Raw genomic sequence first — 27934 nt, forward strand, 5'->3', positions numbered from 1 at the left:
TGAAAGCTAAGGAATGGATTAAAAAAAACTATAATCTATTCTGTCTTACAAATTACTACTGCCAACATTTAGGGAATATAAACTTTGATTTTTAGAAGCCATGATGGGAACTTTAAAGATAACCCAAAATAGCTCAAATGAAGACAGGAATTTAAATTTTCTATCTAGTAGAATGTAAAATTATTCTTATTTAATGCAATAATTGCATTTAAAAACAGAAACTTGAGATGGAATCAAAAAGCCTGTTGATTAGCACAAACAGAAGCTGCTCATTTTATACCTTTGATGCTGCTCCTGTAGCTGATCTGCAATCTTCACTTTGTCCAACAAGTTCTGAATTTCAGCTTTTTGGCGATTAATAATTTCTTTATATTTTGATAATTCATCTTCTGTTCTTAATCTTTCATCTTCTAGACATTTTACCTATCAAATAATCATAACCAAGTTAAGCTACAAACAATATTTTCTTGTTCCTTATTAACTATTTCAGATAGCAGTTATATGTTAATAATCTAAGCTGAATTCTGAAGCAATATTAATGTGAGGAAAATATAATGGGACGTTAATAGTCCTGTGTTTCAGTCTCAGATTTCTCATGATTTAGTCATGGGAGTTCTAGCATGTCACTTCATTTTTGTTGAATCTTCATTTCCTCACCTGAAAAGAGTATGTACATTCCCCACCTACCTCAAAGAACTGGCATAAAGAACAAAGAGAAGGGTGCATGAAAGGCACTTTCAAAATCAAGTGACTGCAAATGCCAGGTGGTTCCCTAAAAGTCTATTTCTAAATAAATGAATGATAATGATAATATATTCCACATTCATATTAAAAGGGATACTATTCTTAGAATAAAGACTATAAACACTGGAAAAGATTTCATAGATTGTTAGAAATTAAAACTGTATACAGACTATTAAGCATACCCAGGAGAAATGTAAAGTCTTTCTATTATTTTCTGACACTCACAGTTCTAAAGCCCATATATCTTCCCAATTAACTTGCTAATAAGACTACCTTTAGATCAGAGGCCCAAGGAGGAGTCATAGGGAGAGCAATGTGCTGTGAAACAGGAATGTTCGGCAAATACGTTAAAGGGGCTGAAATGGAAGACATTTTTAATTCTGTAAGTAAATTTTGTTGCTAGGGAATTGATATATTACTCTTCTGAATTCTTTGATTCTGGAATGCTTCTATATAAATACCCTTTCACCTACATTTTAAAAATCAGAATGAGTCCAAAATTAAAGGTACTTATCCTTCCTCTGGAGTCATGACTGAAGACTGAATTACCTTCGTTCTCAGTGTTCGTAGCTCATCCATGCCCTCCTTAAATGTCCTCTTCAGATCTTCTAGTTCCTTTATTTTGGCATGATGCATCTTTTAAAAGGTTTAAAATAAACCACAAATCATTATATGCTAAACCAGACCTAAAATGTATTCTCAGCTCCTTTCAAAAGGCCTTAAAAGAGATGACAATACATATTTGTTATTTCTTTCCTTCTGTATTATACTATCTAGGATATACAAAGAATAGAGCTACTCACTTCTAGCTGATCAGATTTTTCCTGCATTTGTTTTTCCAGTTCTCCTTTTGTGACTCTAAGCTTGGCATCAAGTTCATTTGACTTAATTTCTTCTGACTCCTAATGGGAAGGAAATGACAAAAGTATGACAATTTTTAAAGTTTTATGCTTTGGAATGTGAAAAAGGGTTTTGCAATTAAGTTTACTAACCGTGAAATATATAGCTCATGCATCTAAAGTTGATGACTGCACTGAAAGATTTTTAGTATGTCAATTTTGCACCAACAAGAAGAGCACACTTAAGATATATAACATAATACAGAGTGGGTTTTAAGTTATGCATTTGCTTGTACTCTTCATTCTTCTGAAATTTTCTAGTATTCTTATTTGGTTAAAAACGTCTCTAATATCTCTACTTAAAGTGCTGTAAGTACTTTAACATAGGAAATAATCTGTATTTTATTTGGCTGCCTACAAAATCTATTCTACACATCAAATACTGTAGATACAAAAATTTAATGAAACAAGAGTACTGATAGTTGGCGTAATTTGTTACTAATCTATTCAAAAATTTAAGCATACCTGATATGTTTTTATCATATCCTGACAATTTTTCCGAATCTGATCTGCTTCTTCCTTTGCTTGAGTTAATTTTGTTGTTGTCTCTTTGAGTTTATCTTTGGTTTCCTGCAACGACAAAAAGACAATGTGAGAAAACAGAAAATATATATTGGGTCTGCCCCCAGTTCCTGGCACAGAGCCCCTAAAACCCTTGCAATTTTTTTAAGTTGTAAAAACACCAGGGCCATCTCTTGTTCTAATACTGGTCTTTGATTTCTATTCCTGACACAGAGCTCCTGAAACTTTCGTAATTTCCTAGATGATCAATCATGCTTATGTGATCAAGCCTCCACAAACATACAAACAAAAACCCAAAATATGAGGTTTAGAGAGCTTCCAGATTGGTGTACACATCTACACTGGGAGGGTGATGCACCTTAACTCCACGGGGACAGAAGCTCCTGAACTTGGGACCCTCCCAGGCCTCACCCTATGTATTTCTTCATCTATATCCTTTATCACATCCTTTAATAAACTTGTAAAGTGTTTCCCTGAATTCTGTGTGCCACTATGGCAAATTTTTGAACCCAAAGGAGAGGTTGTTAGAACCTCCAATCTACAGCCAGTTGGTCAGAAGCACAGGTGATAATCTGGGCTTGAGACTGGCATCTGAAGTGGGGAGAAGGGCAGATGGAGGAAGGAGGAGTCCTGTAGGATGAGCCTTTAACCTGTGGGGTCTGACACTATCTCTGCATAGATAGTGTCAGAATTGTGTTAAATTGAAGGCCATCGAACTGGTGTCACAGAGAATTGCTTGGGGGGAAAAGCCTCTAAACACTGGGGACTAGAAGTGTCAGAAGTGAAGTGTTCTGTGTAAAAGTAAAGGAGAGGCACAGGGAAAAAACCCACAATAGGGGAGAACTGGGTTTTTCCTTTACAGATGACAATAAAGTTGGCACAGTGATGTGATGAACGGTGAGAACAATGACCAGGGAGTAGGGAAAGTTCCTGTCTTAGCACTGCCACAGGAGTCAAATGCTATTCCAGTAATATCATTTTATGCTTCTGACAAGAAACTAATGTGGCTAACTGATAGTCACTAAATAAAGTTAAATCTGATAGTCTTCAGCAAAGCACTAGAAATTACTAACCTGATAAAACAAAAAGAGCAAAGTGCTTAAGCAGTTTTTTGTATGCACACGTAAAAGACAATTCTTCAGTTTATGGCCTTGGTATCTATACAGAACCTTTTCACAGATTCATGCTGCAATTTGGTTTCTGTTCCTAACCCCTCTCCTAAAATAGCAACTGAAGGTTTGTAGGGACTACTTTCTCATTAAATCCAATTGCTTTTCCTCATTTCTTATTTTTGATTTCCCTATTCCAGTTCTGATCACCCCTGACTCTTTGAATAGCCTTCCTCTGCTTCCATTACAAGACAGCATACTCCTGTTTTTTCCCACTTCATCACTGCCTTCTCTGTCTCCTTGATTGGCTAGACTTTGTGTGGTGATTGTCCAAGTACAGTGCTAACTAAACAGACCCTGGCATGTAGCACTCACTTCATTCATTCAAAACATAGCAATTGAGAGTTCCTATGTGTCAAATACAATTTTAAATGGTTTGTAGCCCTGTGTGAGCTCCAAGGATTGTTGTTCCTACTCCTTTCTCTATAGTTTCCCAACACTCATTTGGTCATCAATAGTTAGCAAAGAACTTGAGGGAAACCCACGATTCTCTAACCTATCTTTGACCAGTATCAACACAGACCCCCTACAGTTTTCTCTGATAATATTATACATAGAAGATCAAAAGGTTAACAGTCCTACCTAATTAGAATTATTGAAAGAGATAACGAATGATTATGGTTTTAAATAATATCATCAAGCCTATTTTTTAAATTTGGAAATTGTTACAAATAACAGTTTTTTTGTTTAAATAATATATCAGAGCTGTTTTTTTACTTCACATTCTAACATCTTCAGATTTTTATTACTGCTTATACCAGTTCAGTTAGTGCTTAAAATTATGGCATAAGGTATATAATCACCTTTATAATCACCTTTTATTATGTTAATTTTTTAATAATATGATATTCATTATGCACAACACCAATGGAATTATATTCACAATAAACAGATAAGGTAACTTTTCTTTGTTACATTCATATTTAAATAAAATTTATATTTCTTGATTTTAAGAATCTTATCACTAATATTTTTAAAAATTTCCAGTTTACTTTCAATTTTGATAACTTAGACATTCTCCCCTTCCCCTGAATCTCTGACAATGTTTAATATAAAATACAGTATACCCCAAAATGCTAAAAGAATAGTCAATTTGGGTGTTATAAACAATGAATAAGAAAACAATATTCTATTCAATTTAATATATAAATCATATAAGGAAATCTTTTTACAGTCACCAAATATTCAGGCCCAAACTATCCTACAGGAGTCATTAAATTAAGCTTTATGCCTCATTAATAACTACTATGCATTTGCTCTTAAAACTGATTCTAACAATTTTTCCACTCTATTACAGTACTCACCTTGTGTGAATCCATTTCTGCTTTTAATTTGTTTTGTGCCCACTTTACTTTAATGATGTGAGAGTTGACATCTTCCTTTAATTTGTCTATTTCTCTGATGAGTCTAGTAGTTTCACCTTCCTAAAATAACATCACTGTGTCATATTTTTCATTTGAACAATCAACCAATCACTTGTGTATCTTTTATATCACCTCAAAGAAATCAATGCAATTATACTATAATTCAGGGGCTAGCACATTATGGCCTACAAGCCATAAAACTTAAAGTTCAAATCATAAGAGGGCAGTAAAATCCTAAATCCAATTAACAGACTTAAGACTATTAATATTTATATTTTAACCTACTAGTATACTGTGAGTATAAGCCTACCTTTCTGATTCTTCTCAACTGGTTGACATTAAGGTGAAATATGAATTAAATTTGTTTTGCCAGAATTCCTGGGAACAATGACAACACTCCTGAACTAAAAGTTTAATTAATAAAAAATAACATTCATTACCAAGAAGTGATAATCTACTGGAAACAAGATCATACCACGAGGCTGCTAGTTAACATCAAGGGCTCTAAATAGCTCAGTAATTAAATCTTCTTAGGCAGCATTTAAGAAGAAAATGTCTTTCTGAAGGAAAAATATAAATTCTACTCTATGAGTAAGTGTTACATTAAGATTCTGGTCAAATTATATTTTTGGCTCAAAACCTACTCACATTTTGACACAACTATGTATATCTTTTACCAAAATAAAATCTTCCTTTGAGACACAGTCATTTCTTCAACATACAGATTTTAAAAGAAAGTTTTTTCAAAGTTCTGTCTAATAAACATGTATCAGTTGCTCACCTTTTCACAGCAAGTATTATTGTACAGTGCTGGAATTACTAGAGCATTCACATGCTTAGAAAGTAAACTAATAAAAACAACTTTATGTTTAATAGTGGTTTAACCAGGTTATGATTGATTAAATAAGAAAAAGCAAAGAGAATAAATTTCAAATAAGACACAAAATCAAAAGTTATACCTTTGTTTCATACAGCTGGTGCAACCGCCCTTTCTCCTGAGAAAGCTGCTTAATTTTGTTAGTGTTTTTCTCATTTTCTTTATTTGCATCTCTAAGTTTTTTTTCAAGTATCTCTTTTTCCTTTCGAAGGTCTAAAGATTCCTTCTCGCCTCTTACATACTTCATGACCATTGCTTCTTTTTCCTGGCGTGCCTCTTCATATTTCTTGTTGGCCTTTGAAAAAAGTATCTAGCATTAATAAAACATTTTTTCAAATTAAAATAAATAATATTTTCCTGTAATATTACCATTGTATTTTTTGGTTTTTACACAACATTTCCAGGACATGTGTCGTGGAATTTTAAAATAGAGAAATGATACAATAAATAAATTAGTATCACTAATATTTGCTTCTTCCCTTTCCTATTCCTTTTCCTTTAGCTAATTTGGTTGCTATTTTCTGTTTACTCCTTCAGATCCACTTTTCAACTCTTTCCTAGCCCTCCCTGTGCTCGGGGAAAATGCCCATCAAGGACCTTATCAACAAGTTTCTTTCCCCCAATATTTCCAGCTGGGTTTGGCAAACAGGAGGCACTAAGCTGAAGATCAGAAGGGTAGGCAGAGAAGAGATCTGGCTCCTCCAGAGTCACCACAGGTTCGCTGAAAGCCACTGCTCCTGCCAGGTGCCCTCCCTATACAACTACCTTCTCTGGGTTGTACCACCTGCACACTCTCCTCATTCCTTTAACCCAAAGAGTGATAACGGCTCCACCAGAGACCTAGGATCTTGCATTTCCCCTTGCTCGGCTCCCTAAATCTTGCCCATACCTACCTTTGTAAAGAGTCCTTTTATGAGATTCTCCCCAAATCCCCAGTTTCTGTTTTCTGCCAGGACACTGACTGCAACTGACAATTTCTAAAATCTATAATCTTAGCTCCCTCACAAAAAGTAGTAAGTTAATGAGTGATCACTGATTTCCTATATATGAAAAGCTTTCTAAAGTATGTCACATATTAATTAAAAAACACCTAATTGGATTGAGAGAAACATCTATATATATACTCATTTAAAGTTCTCTGGTAAGTATAAGCTGGTAATCCATATTCTGAAATTTCATACAATAAAAACTTCAACAGATAGCCCTTCGTTTAGGTAAATTCATAGTCTGCAAATATAATGAAGCACATACTTATTTTGTAGAAGATAGATCTTTAAACTGTAAGGATTTTCAGTGGGTCTAGTGGTAAACTCCAACTAATCCTGTAACTGAACTGAAGTATGTATAGTGCTAGGAGAATGTGGGAAAACCTCCTATGCTCTGATGAAAAGTGCCTGACAAAAAGTTTCATGAAGTTCCAGTATTGCTGATAATCACATGTAGTAACCACTCAAAATAAGTACTTTAAAAAATCATCCAATTGGGATTTTTCCCCCATTGAAACAGCCTAGTAATTTTCAAGAGAAATTAAGGAAAACATTGGAATAGGGATGTCAGAGATCTCTGAGGATTTGACTGACAATGTGCTTGTGGACAAATGACTGAGAAAACTGATGGAACTGGCTAACAGAATTAGCTAGATTTTTGTACAATGGAATAACTGTACTTAGAAAAAGTCAACTAAGGACAATGTCAACTTTAAAAAAAAGTCCAATTTCATGAAACCAATGCTTAGATAATGTATTAGCTTTGGGAACACAATAAAGAATAGGTCGTGGTTTCAGTCCAGAAAGAGCTCACTGTATGGTGAGAACAACATACAAACAAACATTATAATATAATTTCTAGTGGATGAATGTATGAAGTCCTTTGAAAATACAAAAATACTAGTATTCCCTGGGAAGAGTTGACCTGAAGGGTGAAAGATGCCATCTATCCTTGAACTAGGTGCTATACTTGAGTTAGTCACTGGAGGTTAAGCAGGACTCAGCAGAATACAAGGGACTAGTCAAGGAAAGGAATTCAAGGTAGAGTGGTTATCATGTGCAAATGCCTAAAAGTATAAAATAGCATGATATATTTGAGGATATTAAGTCATTTCGTAGGGTTTAAATTTGGTGTGTTGAATGGAGTGGGGAGGAAGTATTTATAAAACAGAAAAAGAGATTAGATCCTGAAAGGAAGAAGGACTTCTCCTGATATGCTAATGATTTAGGATTTTATCCTATAGGAAATGGGGACCCAAAGAACAACTTATAAATCAGAACCTTTTATTACATTGTGTTTTAATAAGACAACTGGTAGTAGCATCGAAGCTTCACTGAAGTTGAAAAACAGAAAAAGGTAAACTACAATAGATGAAATAACGTGTTATGAGGTTCTTGACTACAGCAGGGAATGTGCACCAGAATGTCCTGTTACTCAGTCATCCCTGAATCAGCTGCAAAAGAACAACCTGGAGTGCTAAAAGTTCACATTTCTACATCTCCCCCAGATGATGGCAGCACCTACTTCATAGGATTGTTGGGAGTATTAAAGGAAATAATACAGTAATTATTATTTAAGCTTCTATTGAAAATCAGTCCACTATGGCACAGATAAAGTAGGAGGAAGCATAAAAGTCTTTGGATTTGACTAATTTAAGATGTTTATCATTAACCTGGATGAAGATAAACTTTGAGTAAGATAATCAATAGGATTCAATAGCCAGCTAAAATTAAGATAAAAATGTGTAAGCAGTCTGCTTCTCCAAGTATGGCAGATAAACCCTCTCCATTCAAAACACCAAAAACTGTGAAAAACAACAAAATTTTTTTAATGCACAGTTGAACTCACAAGAAAGTATGGGAAATCCCCAGGGCTAGAAAAATCTAAGAGGAAGCAGGAATCCAGAATGCTTTGCTAGGGCTGAAACCTTCATTTACCAACACCAGAACACGTGGGGATGAGGGAGACATGTTATAAAGTCCCTGAGAATTTATAACTAACCCTACCCTCTTGTACCTGTACATTTGAGATTCAAACTGATTCTACAAATCTGTTCTGAGAAATGGAGCAACCTCAAGTTGCAAATTTTAATTGGAGAGTGTAGACGTAATGTGCATAACGTGTGCACACTCATGCTGGGAATCTATTTCTAAATAAAACTTACCAGGTTTGGTGACCCTAAATGAAGGGTAAACAAGTGTTTGTTTTATTATTCTTTTACCTTTTCTACAGGCTTAAAAATTCTCAAATCAAAAGGTTGAGAGGAAAAGTCAGGGGGGAAAAAGGAATGAAGCATATCCGTCAATAATTAAATGGAACAATCTTTAAAATCTACATAACAATACCCACCTCTTAGGGTTATTGTGAATATTAAGTAAGTTAATACCTGTAAAGCATTTTGAGCATGAGTTGGCATGAAGCTAAAACTCAACACACAGCTACTATTATTAACCTCACCTACACTCCTCATCATTAGAGAGGAAACAGATACATAGCAGTGACTGTATAGTATATTGCCATTTGTTTAAAAGAGGAAGGAGGATGGGAGAAAAAAAGGAAATATATATATGCTCATCCATGCAACAAACATTTTGGGAAGGATACACAGGAAATTGACATCAATGGTTGCCTCTGGGAAGGGAGGAAAAATGGGAGAAAATGTTTGGAAGAAGACGTGTTTTACTGTTGAACTGTTATCTGTGCATATTTAATATCATTTTTTAAATATAATCTCCAAATAATTTTTTTTTAAAGTTCAGCAGGTGATTCTAATGAAGCTATGCTTAGGTCCACTAAAATCAACAACTTAACATCTTATCCTCTGTATTTCCCTGCAATCAATATAAAAGGTTGAGAACTGATAGTTATGAGTTTTAAACATATAACATTTCTAATGCTCAGGGTCAGCATACTGTAAAGAACCACAGAAATAAAGGTTGAAGTTTTTTTGTAGTTAGCATGCATTTATGTACTGCTTTAGCATTTTTTTAAAAAGGTTAATTTTTATATAAATAAAATTTCCTATTCCTAATACATCACTAATATCCAAAATTGTCTAACAAGTTTAGTTTACTTTAATAAACAAAGAATCATCAGAAAGTTAATAATGATAATGACTTGAAAAATACCTGTTCCATTCGATGGGACATCTCTTTGTGTAATTGCTGAATTGCATTTTTAGCTGCAATGTCTTGAGCTACTACTTTATCTTTGGAAGCTTGAATTTCTTTATTAAGTTCCTCTATTCTTGATTCTAACTGTAAAAAAATTACTTCCAGATTATTTTTATATCCAAAACAAAGAGATCATCAATACCTCAAATAAATATAAACAAAGTAAATAAACATAAAGAATGCAATGAATATACTTCAATCACAGAAATCATAACTAAATGTTAGCAATGTTTCTACATACCATTAGAATTTAGTATCAATCTAAAGCAGATTCTGATAAGATGGATGGTAAGCTCTAGCATAATTACCAATGAAGTAACTCAAAAAATAAAGTGAATATCATGAAAGAAATTTAAATATTACATATTCACTGAATGCAAAAGAAAGCAGTAAATGAGGAATAAGGAAACAAAATATTAACATAAAGAAAGACATACAAAAAATATAGACATACAGAAAATTTTTTAATGATAAATATATTCCAACTGTCAACAATAACATTAAATGTTAAATAATTAAATAATCAAATCAAAAGGGAGAGATTGTCAGACTGGAATAAAAAAACAAGATGTCATTTACAAAGATACTTTAGATTCATTTCATAATGATAAAAGGGTCAATCCAGCAGAAAGACATGACGATTATAAATATACATGCAACTAATAACACATTGCCAAAATACACGAAACAAAAACTGACAGAAGGTGGGAAGGATATAGCTCAGTGGTAGAGTGTGTGCTTAGCACACATGAGGTCCTTGGTTCAGTCCCCAGTACCTCCATTAAAAATAAACTAATAAATAAATTAACCTAATTACCTCCTTCCCACCAAAAAAAAATTTTTTTTAACTGATAGAAATGAAGAAGGAAATGCACAATTCAACAATAATAGTTGAAGACTTCAATACCTCACTTCTAGTAACAGACAGAACTAGACAGAAGATTAACAAGGAAAGAGGAGACTTGAACACAACTATGAAACAACTAGATCTAACACATCTATACAACATTCCACCCAGCAACAGTGCACATGGAATATTCTCCAGGAAGGAATATATGCTAGATCATAAAGCAAATCTCAATAAATTTAAAATATTGAAATCACATAAGGTATCTTCTTCAACAACCATAATGGAATGATACAAGAACTCTGTAACAAAGAAAGCTGAGAATTCACAAATATGTAAAAATTAAACAACATCCAAATAACCGAGGGAGAAACCATAAAAGAAATGAGAAAATAATAGGTGATGAATGAAAATAAAGATACAACATACTTATAGAATACATCTGAAGCATTGCTTAAAGGGAAATTTGTAGCTATAAACACCAATGTTAAAAAACAAGACAGATCTCAAACCAAAACTTAAACTTTCATCTTGAGATACTGGAAAAAGAAGAGCAAATGAAATCTAAAGCTGGCGAGAAGAAATATCATTAGAGAGGAAATTAATCAAATAAGGAACAGGAAAATAGAGAAAAATCAACAAAACAAAAAAAATTTTCTTTGAATCAACAAAATTGACAAACCTTTAGCTAGACTGATCCCTAGTATCAAAATGAAACAGGGATATACTGACCTTATAGAAATAAAAAGACTTATGAATGAATACTATGAGCAACTGACTTAGATGAAATGCACAATTTCTAGAAAGCCACAAACTTAACTGGCTCAAGAAGAAATAGGAAATCTGTATAGACCTACATAGGCATACCTCAGAGAGATCGTGGGTTCAGCCCAGACCACTGCAATAAAGCGAAAATTGCAATAAGGCAAGTCACACAAATTCTGTGGTTTCCCAGTGCATACTAAAGTTATGTTACATTATGCTGTGGTTTACTCATTATACAACAGCGTTATGCCTAAAAAAATACATACCTTAATTAAAAATACTTCACTGCTAAAAATGCTAATCATCATCTAACAACACAAGTTGCTACAAACCTTCAATCTGTAAAAACCACAATGTCTGTGAAGTGCAATAAAGTGAAGTATAATTTTTAAAAAGGCATGCCTGCAGTAAGTAAAGAAATTAAATTACTTAAAAAAATTTAAAACTACCCTTAAAGAAAAATTCATGTCCAGATGACAACACAGGTATATTCTATCAAACATTTAAAGAATTAACACCATTCTTCACAAACTCTTCCCCCTAAAAAGAAGGAACACGTCCCAACTTATTCTATGAGGTCAAAACTACCCCACACCAAAACCAAAGACATCACAAGAAAAGAAAGCTACAAGATCATTATCTTTTATGGATACACACAGAAAAAGTCTCAACAAAATACTAGCAAACCAATTCTCCAATATATGAAAAGAATTATACACCATGACCAAAAGGGATTTATCATAGTAAAGCTAGGGTGGTTTAATATTCAGAAATTAATTAATGTAATACACCATACCAACAGAACAAAAAACACATGATCATCTCAACAAATGCAGAAAGAGCATTTGGTAAAATCCAACACTCTTTCATGATAAAAACATTCAACAAATTAAGAATAACAAAGAACAGCTTCAACCTGATAGAGAACATCTGTGAAAAACCCACAACTAACACTGTACGTGACGGTGAAAGACTGAATGCTTCAGAAATAAGAGAAGGATATCTACTCTTGCCACTTCTACTCAACATTATATTGGAAGGTCCAGCCAGGGTAATGAGGGCAATCAGGCAGGAAATGAAATAAAAGGCACTTAGATTAGAAATGTAGAAGTAAAACTATCTGTAGATGACATAATCTTACATGTGGAAAATCCTAAGAAAATTCACCAAAAATTTTTAGAATAAACAAATTCAGCAAAGTTACAAAATATAATATAAAAAAATTACTTGTTTCTATACACTTGTGATCAACAATCAAAATAAAATTAAGAAAACAATTCCATTTACAATAGCATCAAAAAGAAAAAACTACCTAGGAATAAATTTAACAAACAAATTGCAAATTTTACTCTGAAAACTACCAAACACTTTAGAAGGAAAGAAAGATCTAAATAAATAGAAGGACATCCCATGTTTGTGAACCGGAAAACTTACTGTTGTTAAGATGGCAATACTCCCCAAATCAATCTACAGATTCAATGCAATACTTAACAGAAACCCAGTTGTCTTCATGTAGAATGACAGGCTAATAGTAAAATTCATATGGAAATACAAGAAACTGAGAATAGCCAAACAATCATGGAAAAGAACAAAATTCAAGAACTCACACTTCCCAACATCAAAATTTACTGCAAAAAACAACAGAAATCAAGACAGTGTGGTATCAGCATAACAAAAGACAAATAGTTCAATGAAATATAATTGAGTCTAGAAATAAAGCCATGTATCAATTGATTTTCAACAAGGATGTCAAGACCATTCAACAGAGGAAGAAAAGTCTTTTCAATAAATCGTTCTGGGACAACCGGACAGCCATATACAAAAGAATGTTTGTTTGACCTTTACATCATACCATGTAAAAAAATTAATTCAAAATGAATCAAGACCTAAACATAAAAGCCTAATTACTGTTGGGAAAGCTGGACAGCTGCATGTAAATCAATGAAGTTAGAACACTCCCTCACACAAAAATAAACTCAAAATGGCTTAAAGACTTAAACATAAGACAGGACACCATAAATATCCTAGAAGAGAACATAGGCAAAATATTCTCTGACATACTTTGCTGTACACCTGAAACCAACATTGTAAATCAACTGTACTTCAATAAAAAATAAGAATTTAAATAAACAAACATTCTGACATAAATCGTAGCAATGTTTTCCTATGTCAGCTCCCAAGGCAATAGAAATAAAAGCAAACATAAACAAACAGTATCTAATCAAACTTGTAAGCTTTTGCATAGCAAAGGAAACCATAAACAAAATGAAAAGACAACCTACAGACTCAGAAAATATCTGCGAATGATACGACTGACAAGGGCTTAGCTTCCAAAATATACCAACAGTTCATACAGCTCAATAACAAAAAAACAAACAACCCAATCAAGAAATGGGCAGAAGACCTAAAGAGACATTTCTCCAAAGAAAACATACAGATGGCCAAGATACTCATGAAAAGATGTTCAACATTGCTAATTATCAGAGAAATGCAAATCAAAACTATAATGAGGTATCACCTCACACCAGTCAGAATGGCCATCATTAAAAAGTTCACAAACATGGGAAAGGGTGTGGAGAAAAGGGAACCCTCTTATACTGTTGGTAGGAATACAATTTGGTGCAGCTATTATGGAAAACAGTATGGACGTTCCTTAAAAAACTAAAAACAGAGTTACCACATGACCCAGCAATCCCTCTCCTGGGCATATATCCACAGAAAACTCTAATTCAAAAAGATACATGTACCCCAATGTTTGTAGCAGCACTGTTTACAATAGCCAACACATGGAAGTAACCTAAATGTCCATCAACAGATGAATAGAGATGAATGGATAAAGAAGATGTGGTATATTTATACAATGGAATACTACTCAGCCATAAAAACCAACAACATAACGCCATTTGCAGCAACATGGATGCTCCTGGAGAATGTCATTGTAAGTGAAGTAAGCCAGAAAGAGAAAGAAAAATACCATATGAGATCGTGCATATGTGGAATCTAAAAAAAAAAACAAACAAAGCACAAATACAAAACAGAAACAGACTGACAGACATAGAATACAAACTTGGGGTTGCCAAGGGGGCAGAGGGTGAGAAGGGATAAACAGGATTTCAAAATTGTAGAATAGATAAACAAGATTATACTGTATAGCACAGAGATATATATACACAAGATCTTATGGTAGCTCACAGAGAAAAAAATGTGACAATAAATATATATATATACATATGTTCATGTATAACTGAAGAATTGTGCTCTACACTGGAACTTAACACAACATTGTAAAATGATTATAAATCAGTAAAAAATGTTAAAAAAAAAGATTATATTAAACTATAAAAAAAAGATGTGGTATACATACACACACAAAAACATACAATGGAATACTACTCAGCCATAAAAAAGGAATGAAACAATGCCATTTACAGCAACATGGCGAGATTATCATACTAAGCGCAGTAAGTCAGACAAAGACAAATATCATATGATACCACTCATATGTAGAATCTAAAAAATGATATAAATGAACCTATTTACAGAACAGAAACAGACTCAGACATGGAAAACAAACTTATGGTTACCAAAGAGGAAAGGTTGAGGAGAGATAAAAAAGGAGTTTGGGATTAGTAGGTACGAACTACCACATATAAAATAAAGTCCTACTGTGCAGCAGAGGGAACTATATTCAATATTTTGTAACAATCTATAATGAAACAGTATATATGTATAACTGAATCACTATGCTGTACACCAGAAACTAACACTGTAAATCAACTATACTTCAGATTTCTATTATATATAGAATACAGTCACATCTTTCATATAAAAATACAAATTTACATTAAACAAAAAAAAAAATCAGGCTATGATCCCCAGTTCATAAAAGAGAATGCTGCACCGACCAGACAAGCAATCTTCTGCATTTAAAATATGACTTACTTTCCAGAACCTCAATTTATACACACATTTTCAGGAATGTATTTTATAAACTGAAGTATAGTCTTTAAAGATTTTTGTTTTTTTACCTGTTTAATTGTGTTCATATGCTGCTTCTCTGTTTCTGTTCTTTTTCTTAGTTCTTCTCTTAAATTGTCTTTTTCTGAACAAATGTCTAAGATGAGTTCCTGATGCTTCTTATTTTCTTTAATTAACCTAAAAATAAAAAGGGCAGTATATGCAAAACATAATTTAAAATGGCGAAGTGGAATACAATGTGTTTGCAGATTGGGGTGTAGATATTCATGATTAATAAATGAACATTCCTAAGTAATCCTTTTATAATGATACATTATACTTTACAAAACATTCTCTCGTCAGTCAGGCTATTAACTTTTTCCTAGAAATTCATGTATTTCAAATTAAGTGAAATACAATCAGATAAAGAAAATCACACTCTTTCAACTCTTTTAAGTCTTTAGGCATCTGATTTATGTACTTCATCTCTTCTGCTTTGGAATACCTTCAGATCAGTGTCAACTAGGGGCAATTCTTCCCCTCCAGGCATTTGTCTGCGGACATTTTAGGTAGCCACAATAGCAGTAAGGGTTACTACTGACTTCTTGTGGGTAAAGGCAGAGATGCTGCTAAACATCCTACAATGCACAGGACAGCCCCACCATCAGCAAAGAATGATCTGCCCCCGTATGTTAACAGTGATGAGGTAGAGAAACCTTGTTTTAGATTTTAAGAATATTTTAATAACATTCTAATAGTTATAGAAGAGTAGTCAATGTAAAATAATAAAATTTTAAGTAGAAATTTCATTTTGAGTTCCCTAGAAAAATATAAAAACCTTAAAAATTACCAGCAAAAGTAATCAGAACTATAAAATAAGGTACTTAGGCTAATATTTTGGGATTGTTAATAGCATCAGCTATTACTTCTCATTTATTCCACAATTACTATTTACTAAGTTTTAAGTACATTGTTTAACATTGATGTCTATAAACTAATAAGTCTATGAAGTTATTATTTGTTTTTATGAATTTGGAAAACAAAATAAAACTGAAACCTAGAACTTATTCCAGGTCATACAGCTAGTAAGTGGTTAAATTGAGATTTGCAACCCAGGTCTACTTTTTTGCTATCTTCTCCTCTGAAGATCCCTCATTCACTCAAAAAATGTTTACTAAGTGCCTACTATGTTCCTATACTAGTCTGTATGTTGGGTCAGCAGACTGTCCCTGCCCTCATGATTCTTACATTCTAAGAGAGAAATAATAAACAATAAATAGATAATGAAATGCCAAGTAGTGATTAAGTTCTATTAAGACAACTCAAGGAGGGCAAGAGGACACAGAGTGCTCAAGCTGTGGCTGTACGCAAGGTAGTCAAGACAGACCTCTCTGAGGAGCACAGGAATGCAGTGAGGAGGAAAACCACGAAAATGTTTAGGAAAGAGAAAAATGTGTAGCATGTAAGTTTCTTCAAGCCTTTCAAGGCACAGTGGTTTAACTTAGATAATTTATATAATTGGGTATACACTTAATTTGTTCCAGAAAACTACCTGAAACACAAGAACCCTGGCTGTAATCCTGGCTCCCTCCCTGTGAACAGCAGCAAGCCCTCAAATTGTTATTTTTAAATGCCAAACGCACATCCCACACTCAAATAACTGTTCTTAATTAAGAATTATGGTTGGGACGTTGGACAATAATATTGATGTCAGAAAATAGGGGAATGGATGTCTAAACAGAGACATCTGGAAACAGATGCATTCATGAAAATTTAAGCCAAAGGAACTGAAAGGCAGTTTTCTTTACAGAAAACGAAGTCAAAAGAAAAAATATGGGCTGTTTTAGAGCTAACCTGTGTCACAAAAAATTAACTTAGATTTAAATTACAATATTTGACATTTTTATAATGTCTTAATGTCCTCAAAACCACCTCATCAGGTAAGCATGGTACCCCTTATAAAGGTGAGACCTTTGTCTCAGAGAGGTTAATTTAATCAAGGAAACAGCAGGTTAAGTGGCAGCGGGACTCTTTCAACTCCCTGCTCCTGAGCAGAACTATGCTTACCCCTTTCTGCATGCTGCCACTGTTCTGACAGGATGGAGCAAAAAAGAGGAATTAACTTTCTGTTCTTAATGTTTTTAGATAAATTTTAACAAGTATAACTTGTTTATTTCAGATAACCATATTAAAAAAAATCCACTGAAACCAAAGTGGGTTCAGATTTTAACTTTGCCATTTACTAGTACATGACCTTGAGCAAGTTATTTAATCTCTATGTGCTTCAGATACCTCATCTGTAAAATGGGAAAAAGAATAGTTCAGCATACCACGTATGGCTGTTGTGAGGATTTCATGAGTTGTACATGTAAAGTGCCAGGCACATAATTTAACAGCACATAAGTTTTCCTGCTATTACTATTAAATCTATAATTTACAAGAGAGTCACTTGTAAGACTCCAAATCTAAGTAAAGAATGAAAATGTAGAAGGGATAACCTCAAAGGGAAGGTCTAAAAGATAGGTACAGATGGCAGGAAAATAAGGAAGTTACCCCAAAAAGCAAGAATGGCAGAAACACTGATGGTTCAAGTATAAAATCATAGCTTTTTCTTAATAGCACCACTCTGGTCAAGTTATGAGTAGGAGTAACTCACTGCCATTAGTTTTGGGGTAGTATTAAGAAAAGGTCTTCAAGACAGGCACATGTAGAATAGATAAACAAGATTATAATGTATAGCACAGGGAAATATATACAAGATCTTGTGGTAGCTCACAGTGAAAAAAAAATGTGACAATGAATATACGTATGTTCACATATAACTGAAAAATTGTGCTCTACACTGGAATTTGACACAACATTGTAAAATGACTATAACTCAATAAAAAAATGTAAAAAAAAGAAAGGTTTTCAAGTCTCAAGAGATATCTGTACACTCATGTTCACAGCAACATAATTCACAATAGCCAAAAGGCAGAAGCAACCCAAATGTCCACTGATGAATGGATGGATAAACAAAATGTGATATATACATACAATGGAGTACTACTGAGCTTTAAAAAGCAAGGATCTCTGACACATGCTACAATATAGATGAACCTTGAGGACATCTGCTAAGTGAAATAAGCCAGTCACAAAAAGGCAAATACTGTATGATTTCATTTATATGAAGTAACAAGAGTAGTCAAATTCTTAGAAAAAGAAAGTCGAATGGTGGTTACGAGGGAATGGGGCAGGGGGAAATAGGGAGTTGTTCTTTAGTGGGTATAGAGTTTCAGATTTTTAAAATGAAAAAGCTATGGAGACTGGTTGCACAACAATGTGAATATACTTAACACTAAAACTGCACAATGAAAAATGGTTAAGATGGTAAATTTTATGTTCTGTGTATTTTATCACCATTTAAAATAAAAATAAAAAATAGAAAAAGAGAAGGGCTCTGGTGCTTAGATTAAAATTCATTAGATAAATCAATGAAGGGTGAGCAAGTCTGCAGAAGACTGATCCACTGATAATGTGAGAGTAAAGACTCTAGCATTAAAAGTCAATTACATATCCAGCAATATTTGAATTATGGTGTATTTTCTTCTGTCATCTTCCTCTGGTAAAAAAGAGAATCAGTTTGTATTTTAGCCGAGGGTAGCATGCTTTATTTTCCTTTCTTAATGGTTGTAAGAGTACCTAAACATATGCATCACCTACATATATAAGTCTAGAATAAGAACACAGGATGATATAATACTACTAGGAAAAGACAAAATGAAATTAAATTATCATTAAAATAGAAATTAACTCCACAAATCCAAGAAAAGTCTAAAAACAACTATATTCTTATTTACTGAATGATAATAGGTCAGTTCTTCTGTTCTCTAAATCTTAATTTTTTAAACCAATGAATTTACAATGGGGATTTTAAAAAGCTTTTTTGAATTTTATGACTTCTCATTCCTTTTGAATTCATCTTAGTTGTGACAATATTATGCTCCACATTCTTTCAAAACAAAAATTTTGAGTTGCCTTTGTATTTCTAGATCTTTAATGAACTTACACTATTTAATAAAATATTTATTCTTATATGTTAAGACGTATATGTAAAACAGAAATTTTGAATCACATTCAAAACAATGATTTTATACATACATACATACACATTTCTATATATGCTAATGTATTTGACATAGGTATATTATTTACAACACATAAAAACAGATGTTTACCTATTATTTTTAAAATAATGAAAATAAAATACCACATTCTAAAAAAAAAAGAGTTGTATATTAAATGTGACACTTTGTGTGTTAAATCTGACACTTGCTCAATAACTCAACCACTATGCACATGGCTCTACTATGGAATTAAAAACAGATAAAATGATACTGTCCTTTAAAGAATTCAATCTTTAATCCCCACAGAAAAAATAACCTGAAAGAATAAAAAACTTACTTCTTTATGGTGTGCTCCTGCTGCAAATACTTATCTTGCACACACTTTTCAAACATAACTAACGCGTTTTCTCCCTTATTCATTCCATTTGGTACTCGATGTTCTTTTGCAAACTCTGTAGATAAGAGCTCAGATTCTATTTCTTCCAGCAAGTCCTCTGATGTTGAAACATTCATTTTTGAAATAAGTTTCGTGGTGCAGTCTGTATCATAAAGACTATTTGAATAAGTCTTTTGATTAGCTGTTTCTGTAAATGTAGATGACCTTAATTCTGCCAATATTTGTGTTACTGTTTGTTCGGTTTCATTTATTTTCAAAACTTGCTTTGTCAAATCTCCAACAGGAATCTTAGCTATTTGTTCAGAATCTTCTGGGCATGCATCTGTTTTAGCACAAGAATCCTCACCTCCACCATGATCTGGAATATAATTTTCCTGTGCTTCACTCTGATTATTTTGCTCACTAGGCTGACATAAAGTTTTATCAACATTTAGTGACAACACTTTGGACTCATTTTCTAAGTTGCTGCTTTCATCACCAGAAAACGAGCTGCATGAGTCTTCCTTTATTTCTGATGTTTTCTCAGTATTTTTATCAGAGGAAATGGAGGCGATATGCTCTGTCTCTGACATGCTGACTGGCACCAATTCACTCTGCATTTCTTCAAATCTGTTCCTGATCTTCGTTTTACATCTAAGAAATTCAAAACATAAAAAAGTTTTTTTAAGTTTTTTTAAACCAAGACCCCACATTCCATGATGTGGAAAAACTAAGGCCAAGCATTTTACCACTAATAGTTCTTTAAAAATTCCCTCCTTGAGCAGGGGGAAAAATATATAATAGCTGATCCAAGTGAGCCCAACTGGCAGGATGCTACAAAGTCTCATTCTCTTTTCTCCTATACAGTCCTACAGCTTCATTTCAATTGCCATTTGGCACTCCCTAATCACTCCTATAAGATGCTGGGTATGGAATGACACTAGTAATAGGAAGATTAGTACCAAAGAATTGTTTCGAATTCCTTCAGCTCCACAAGGGGAGAAAGACTAACAAATTTGTATGAAACTACTGGGGAAATAAATGAAGACACTAGTTAAGAAATTACAAATAAAGATAATAAAACAATGCACAGTAACAATGATATTTACTGAAAAAGGAAAACTAAACATAGCAAAACACCATTACCTATAGCCCAGACACCCAGAACTGAGCTGAAAAAAGTGAGGGTGTAAAGGATCCCTGACACAAATTCAGTTTTCATCCAGAGATGAAGGAAGTACTATGTCGATTTCCAAACATTCTCATCAAGAACACACAATGTTCAGTGCAACTCCAATGGACCTTGTATGCACTGCCTGGGTCATAAAAGAAACATTTACAAAACTAATTCAATGTTAGAATATATATTTATTCTGTTTATGAGGGTTACCAATCTAGTTATTTTCTGAAAATTAGTCAACTTCAAAAATTATCCTGAGACAGATAAACACAAAATATTCCAGTAATCTTGATGAAAAAGAAATTGTCAACTTTCGTCAGGTAGCAACAAAGCAAGTACTGGAGTCATGTGATGCTGGACAAGAAAGTGGGTAGATCATAGTTTTGACAGAAACTAGGAAAGAAACAATTCTAGATGGAAGGTGCACCTATGGAAAATAAAACAGAAAGATTAATATTTGAGTAACAGAAACATGTATGTTTACATTAATCTGTGATGAAGGTGGCAGTCAGAGGATGGTGACAAAGGGTAAGAGAAGATGGTCAGGTAGAATCCTCAGAATGATATGCAAGAGCGAATTTTGTTAAGAAGGACTTAACAAAATAACAAGTCATGACAGACTCGTATATTTGATTATACTATAGAATTTCTAGCGCATAATATATAGGTTCCAAAATACTTGTTGAATTAAAGCACAGAATATGATAAAATTAGGATTTGAGGAATATTATTTTAGGGATGCAAAAATGGGGAAGAATAATTCTAAGAAAGGAAAAGAAAACCAGCTTGTTTGATAAACACTCTGGCACTGACTAATACAGACATTGGCCTTAATACTACAAATTATCTACCTGTGTAACATATTTCCAAACAACCAAACAAATCATCGTTGTTATCTTGCTGCATATATGTTAAATGAGACAAAGTCCATATTAGTAATAAAGGTCTGGTTTAGGCAATACAAATAAATGCAGCAAGTCAATAAAAGGCCTTGTGAGTATGCAGTATTCCAAATCTAGGACAAAATAAAATAATTCTCAAATGGGGCACTAGGTACCTCCATTAGTTTCCTCAAAGTAACTAACAACAACTTGTGAATGTACTGCTGCTGAATTTGATTCTCTTAATGTAGAAATCAATCTAAAAAGCAGTTTCAAACATCATAACTAGTCAATACTATGCTTTGTCTACAGAAATTGAACTCAGAGCAGACCAAATGTAATGGATAGCAGATAAAGAATCTACATAAAAGAGAATAAGTCTATGACAGCATTGTGATTCGACAGCATTGTGACGCTCCAGCATAGGTAGAGCAAATGAGAAGAAACCACCACTTGAGAACTCCACGGCTCTGTGTGCCATGCTCTGTAAACAGAAAAGCATTAAACAAACAACGGTTATCTTCTTATACAGCTTTCATATTCCCCAGGGTTCAGCCCTCAATGTTTTCTCCTACAATTCATCCATTTTGATAACTTACACCAAAAATTGACAGTCGATGCCCATGTTAATTATTTTCAGCCCCATGCTCTCGAGTTACAGATAACGAATGATCTGTCTTCACTTTAGCTCTATACCTATAATAAAATCTCCACCCAAATACAGGCATTCCCAATGGTTCAGACTCAAAATGACTAAATCCAAAATCATAATTATAGCTCCCCAAGTTGAGTACCTCCAGAAAATCTTTTTTATTTCTGTCAATGGCATTATTATTCTTAGTCATGACTCCTTCCTTTCCTTTGTGCTCATATTCTTTTACGAATTTCACGTCTCCTACAATTATACCCTCCTTTCTACTGTCACTGTCCCGTACCTGCAACCCAACTCAGGCCTGATAACTTCCTATCTGGAACACTTGAATTGTTGGTTTCTCAGTCTCACTCCATTCCTCCCTCCTGTTCTCTTTCCTGCGACTCCAAGTGAAGGAGCAAGGAGATTAATATAAGGGCAGTGACTTGAGACAGAACCAGGGCAAGTGTCATCCAATGCAGAGAAGAGGTTGAAGTGTATACTACATTGGTTCTGACAAAGGGGAACAGGAGCTGCCCTATGAAGTGGGTCCTCAATGGCACAAGGGGCCAGGAGCTACAACACTGCCCCTAAAAAAATCCACACACACCACCTCCACAGAGACCACCATCAAATGCAACCATATGAAGCAAAGTAAGGCCAGAGCCATCTCTTCTCTCTTTAAAGTTTCATACAGTGAGAACTGCCACCACTGCCTAATCTTCTTCCCCCAACACCAAAAGGGCTAGCTAGAGAAGGGAGAGGGAACGTATTTTAGAGCCAAATTACATCTCTTCTTAAATCTAAGCAGCTGGGAACTAATAGCTTCAACATTTCTTCAGGGAGAATGAGAATGATTATCATTTTTTGTTGCTTTCTTTTGTTTTGTAAATGATTGAAACCTGTCTTAATTCTGGAGTAAGTTTTCTCTAGCAATCAAAAGTGGCAGAAAAATTATGACATCAAACCAAGACATTATTAAGGGACTGCACTTCAGAGGGAAGCGTTTTACACAGTATGTCTGGTGATCCATTAAGGAAAAAATAAAACCATTCCCTATCTACACCTCAGAGTTGCAATTCCTCCATATACTAGTTGTACTGCTTTTCCAATCTTCTCTCTCCATACATTCCTAAAATCCTAGTACTTCACCTTTCCTGACCAGTCTGCTAAAGATCCCTCCAAATAACGTGCACATTAACATCTGCATGGCTTTGCTCCCATCTGGATTGTCCTTCCCTTCAGCCTATGCAGACCCTAATTATATTTAAAGGATGGATTCTACTGCCACATCTTCCTTCAAATCTTCCCTCATCAAAAGCACAAAAATAATCTCTCATGTAAATGAAAACACAGTGCATTCATACATCATCAAGTACACAGTTGCAGCCCTCCATTCAACTATGGATGTTCCCTGCAGGTTCAGAAATGCAATCACATTTCTCAATAGCCTTTTGAATGATCTCTACTTGCAAGGAAGAGGAACCTCACGTGGACTGAATCAAACTTCTTAAATCGCAAGCAATATGGTAATAATAAATAGTATGTAAATCTAACAAATACACTCTCTACTACATTTATAGTCATTCCTGCAAAGGCTGTTCAGAGGTTCTCAGTGAGGATGAGGCCCACTGGGTTTACACAATAAGCCAGGGACTGAACAGCATTGAGAGGGTGCGAACCAGGTTGTAAGAAGACCTGTAATGTACAAGACAGTACAGAACAACAAAAAAGTCTCATTCTGCTGGATACTCATCTAGGTTAAAAAAAAAAAAACACCTGCTTTTATAATTACCTTGGCTTAAATTCTATTTTACATATTATCTTCCTGTAAATTAAAGAAGGTTTAAGAGAAGTACTTCCTATACTTTTGCTCATTAACATGCCCATGACCTTTGTAAGTCTTCACATAAACTGGCAAACTTTGTTTTCATGCTAAAAAGAATACTGATTGGAGATGAAAGAAAAAGGAAAGGATTTAAAGAAGATCTATGTGTATATATGTAAAAAGCCATCACCAAAGAGTAAACAACTGTGTAAGAATGGTGGGGGGAGGGGAGCCATGATGAACTTGATTATGTCCACGATTAACCAGGGGGAAAAAATAGCTGAGTCCTCTTGTGGGTTTCCAGTTGGCAATGCTGATGTAGGCTAATCTGGCTGCTGTCCAAGGTTTTTCTTGGGGGTGGGGGTAAAAGGGGTAGTTGTCATAAAGCTACTGAGAATGGAACAGCCTAGGAGTAGATTAAAGGGGGGAATGTAAAACTAGACATTTGTTTACAAGATTGTTTTAATTAAGAAGTGCTTGTACAAATTAAATTCACACTCACATATACAGTAATTACAATTACAGACTACAATATCTGTTGGCTTTTTTGAGGAAAAAAGTAACACAGGTTATTTGACTTTTAGCAACTCTTACTCATTAGAGAGAATACTGTATTTAAAGTTAGCACAGTCACAAAATTCCTCTTAATTCAAGCACTTAATTTTTTCCCAGAGTTGTTTCTTTTTCTGACACAGTACTACAGGACCAATTCACACTTCAAAATTGTTTCAATCGAGTGAGAAGTGGTTTCGCTCTTACTGGAGCTCATCAGCTGTAGGCAACTGGTCAAGAAACACTTTTTATTTGCCTTAAAACTAACCATTATCCACCATGCATTTTATTTCTTTTCAAAGAACTCACAATTTTACAAAATTATTTCCATACAAGAGCCTTATAAATGAAAACAATGTCTTCAACAGCTTTTGGTACTATTTCTTGTTTCCCAGAAATTAGCAATATAAACAACAACAAAAGAACTTAAGCTTACTCAATAAATGTAAATACAAATGGATCCAATCCACAGATATTTGCTAACAGATTATCAAACACACAAGCTTCATACAAAAGTACCAAGTCAGAAATACATTTCTAAACTAGATTATTAATTCATTCATTCACCAAACATACAATGAGCATGTATTATGTGCAGTCACTGTACTATGTGCTGGGAACACGGCAGTGAATAAAACAGACATCTCTTACAGAGTATACATTCTGATGTAGTTGATCAACATATAAAAATCTACATTAAATCTTTTATTCTTTGTGTTTACAGTATTTTAATTGGAAGGTCTGTCAGCATTTCATCAGAAGTCATATAAGATATGAATGTGTGTTTAAGTGCAACAGAAACATCTCACTCAGTTCATCATAAGTATTATTTACAACTACAAATTTTTAAAATTACAAATTGTACCATGAGTCTCAAATAGTACCAGCTGTACACGTCTCAAATAATGTCCATTAAGATAACCAAGATGAGCCTGTGAAAGACTACTGTTCCTAATATAATGGTTTACTGTCCTCTGAAGGAAAAGTATGTACTTCCAAAGGTCTTCTACACATTCCCCAAGTACACTTTGAAAACAGTATAAACAAAATAACTTATCTTTCTGACCAGTTCTAACAAGGTTCTGATGTAGCAATTAAAGTTAGAAGCAATAAATAAAATTTTAAAAATCATCCATAGTCCAACACAATCTGATGACAAACCCCAAATATCTGATTTCTGAGAGATATTAAACTTTAAAATACACACACTTTCTTGGATAAAAATTTTTTAAAACAGAATAAAATAAATAGAACAGAAAAGAATCCATGTTATGAAACATGAGAACTTTGTTTCACATAGTGAAAATCTGACACTGAAGTTCATATAAGGTGAATTTGTGCAAATCAAATTCTACTTTTAAAAGATTAAAAACTCAGCTGGCTATTTCCAAGAATTCTAGATTAACTGTATCAAAAGGAAGACATATTTGTAGCCACATTTTAACTAAGCTTTTGGGTAGATTTTAATTTTAATATATTGTGTTTCCTTTATGTGAAATATATCACTAGATCTTAAAAGTTGCCTTTAGTCACCAGTCTAAAAAGTACATTATATGAAGCCAAGGTCAATTATCCCTGTAGGGGTTTGCTTAGCTTTGTACTCAAGGGCCAGGAAATTGTGAATTTTATAGTTTGCGCACTGTCACACACACAAAAAGATGTTGAGTAGACTCAGGGCAACAGACGCAGCAAGACTATTTGTGCTCCAAGATAGTATAAATCCTGTGATACAGTAACAGGAGAAATTATGATTTATCAAGATTCCAGAAAAAAGAGGGTTAAGTGGCTATCACATATCAACGGATATCACATTATCAAGTTTTACATCATATTATCAGTTTGGTATCTTAGATCCATGCAATTTTACATATCTCTAGTAAGTTTTAAAGCAGAAAGTTATCAATATAGAACTCTCACTCATTCTGAAGCTACTTGTATAGAACTCACCAAATGAATTTTAATGAGTCTAAGAAAACATCAAGAGTATTTTCAAGGACACAAATGAACTGATTTACAAAACAGAGACAGACTCACAGATACAGAAAATAAACATAGTTACCAGAGGGGAAGCGGGTGGGGAGGAATAAATTGGGAGATGAGGATTTGTAGATACCAACTACTGTATATAAAATAGGTAAATGACAAGGTCTTACTGTATAGTACAGGGAACTATGTTCAATACCTTGTAATAGCCTATAATTTAAAAATATGAAAAGTAATAAATATATATGTATAACTGAATCACTATCCTGTATACCAGAAATTTAACACATTATAAATCAACTATACTTAAATTTTTAAAAAAAAAGTTTTTCAGCTAATTTCCCCCCCAAAGCTGGGGGGAAAAAAGGGGAATAATTGATAACTTAAAAAAAAAAAAAAGTGTTAAGTCTGCCTTATATTAAGTTCTGGTTAATGTTTAAATTTTGAAGCCACCTTTGGCCTGGGCTTGGTTAATTTGGTATGACATAGTTTACCAAAAAATTAAATTATTCATTAGCTACTACATCCCTAAAGTAGGCTAAAAGTTCATGTGTCTTAATGACAGACTACACTCACAATCCAATCAATACTTCCCTTTGCTGGGTTTGATTTCCACTGTGTCTATTGCCCCTTGACACCAATACTTTTTCTTTTGTTTACTTCTTAGCCCAGATTTTTAAAATCTCAGTAGCTGAGAAATAAAGTTCAAAGGTGATGTTTGAAGTAATATAAGATTAGAGGGTTATTTGCAAATTTAAATTATCTATGATCCCAAAGTTGCCCTGAAATGGCATCTGCAACACTGTAAGCCCAGTGACATGTTTACGAGAAATTTAAGAATCAGCTTTAATTATTTAAAACTAGAGATAAGGGATAAAAGATAAACCTAAATTTTGTTGAAAGAAAAGAAACAATTTCAGGTTAAGGAGTCTCACTTTAACATGAAACTGTTAGGTTAATTTGAAAAACTAGTACAAATTAGTCATTTTTCAAAGGGAAAAATGATTTTTCAAAATCTCTAAATAAATAATGTTGCTTTGACCCACCACTTCTTCTTATAGAGTATACTTCTCTGTTTTACCTTCATTCCAGA

At 33.7% G+C, this 27934-nt stretch overlaps 1 protein-coding gene across 1 annotated transcript in view; it reads right to left on the bottom strand.

Moving 5' to 3' along the window:
* CCDC186 (coiled-coil domain containing 186) overlaps positions 1–27934 on the bottom strand; it is a 42344-nt gene that overhangs the window by 12583 nt on the left and 1827 nt on the right. Inside the window, exons 2-10 of the mRNA XM_031461799.2 lie at positions 19748–20440; positions 15376–15502; positions 9691–9819; positions 5658–5870; positions 4639–4758; positions 2109–2213; positions 1548–1646; positions 1294–1380; positions 281–423 (exon numbers count right to left, since the gene is read on the bottom strand). Coding sequence (XP_031317659.1) covers positions 281–423; positions 1294–1380; positions 1548–1646; positions 2109–2213; positions 4639–4758; positions 5658–5870; positions 9691–9819; positions 15376–15502; positions 19748–20406 — 1682 coding nt within the window. The 5' untranslated portion in view covers positions 20407–20440. The remainder of the gene's footprint in view (positions 1–280; positions 424–1293; positions 1381–1547; positions 1647–2108; positions 2214–4638; positions 4759–5657; positions 5871–9690; positions 9820–15375; positions 15503–19747; positions 20441–27934) is intronic.

The sequence above is a fragment of the Camelus dromedarius genome, chromosome 8 (genome assembly GCF_036321535.1).
Source record: "Camelus dromedarius isolate mCamDro1 chromosome 8, mCamDro1.pat, whole genome shotgun sequence".
NCBI classification, from domain to species: Eukaryota; Metazoa; Chordata; class Mammalia; order Artiodactyla; family Camelidae; genus Camelus; species Camelus dromedarius.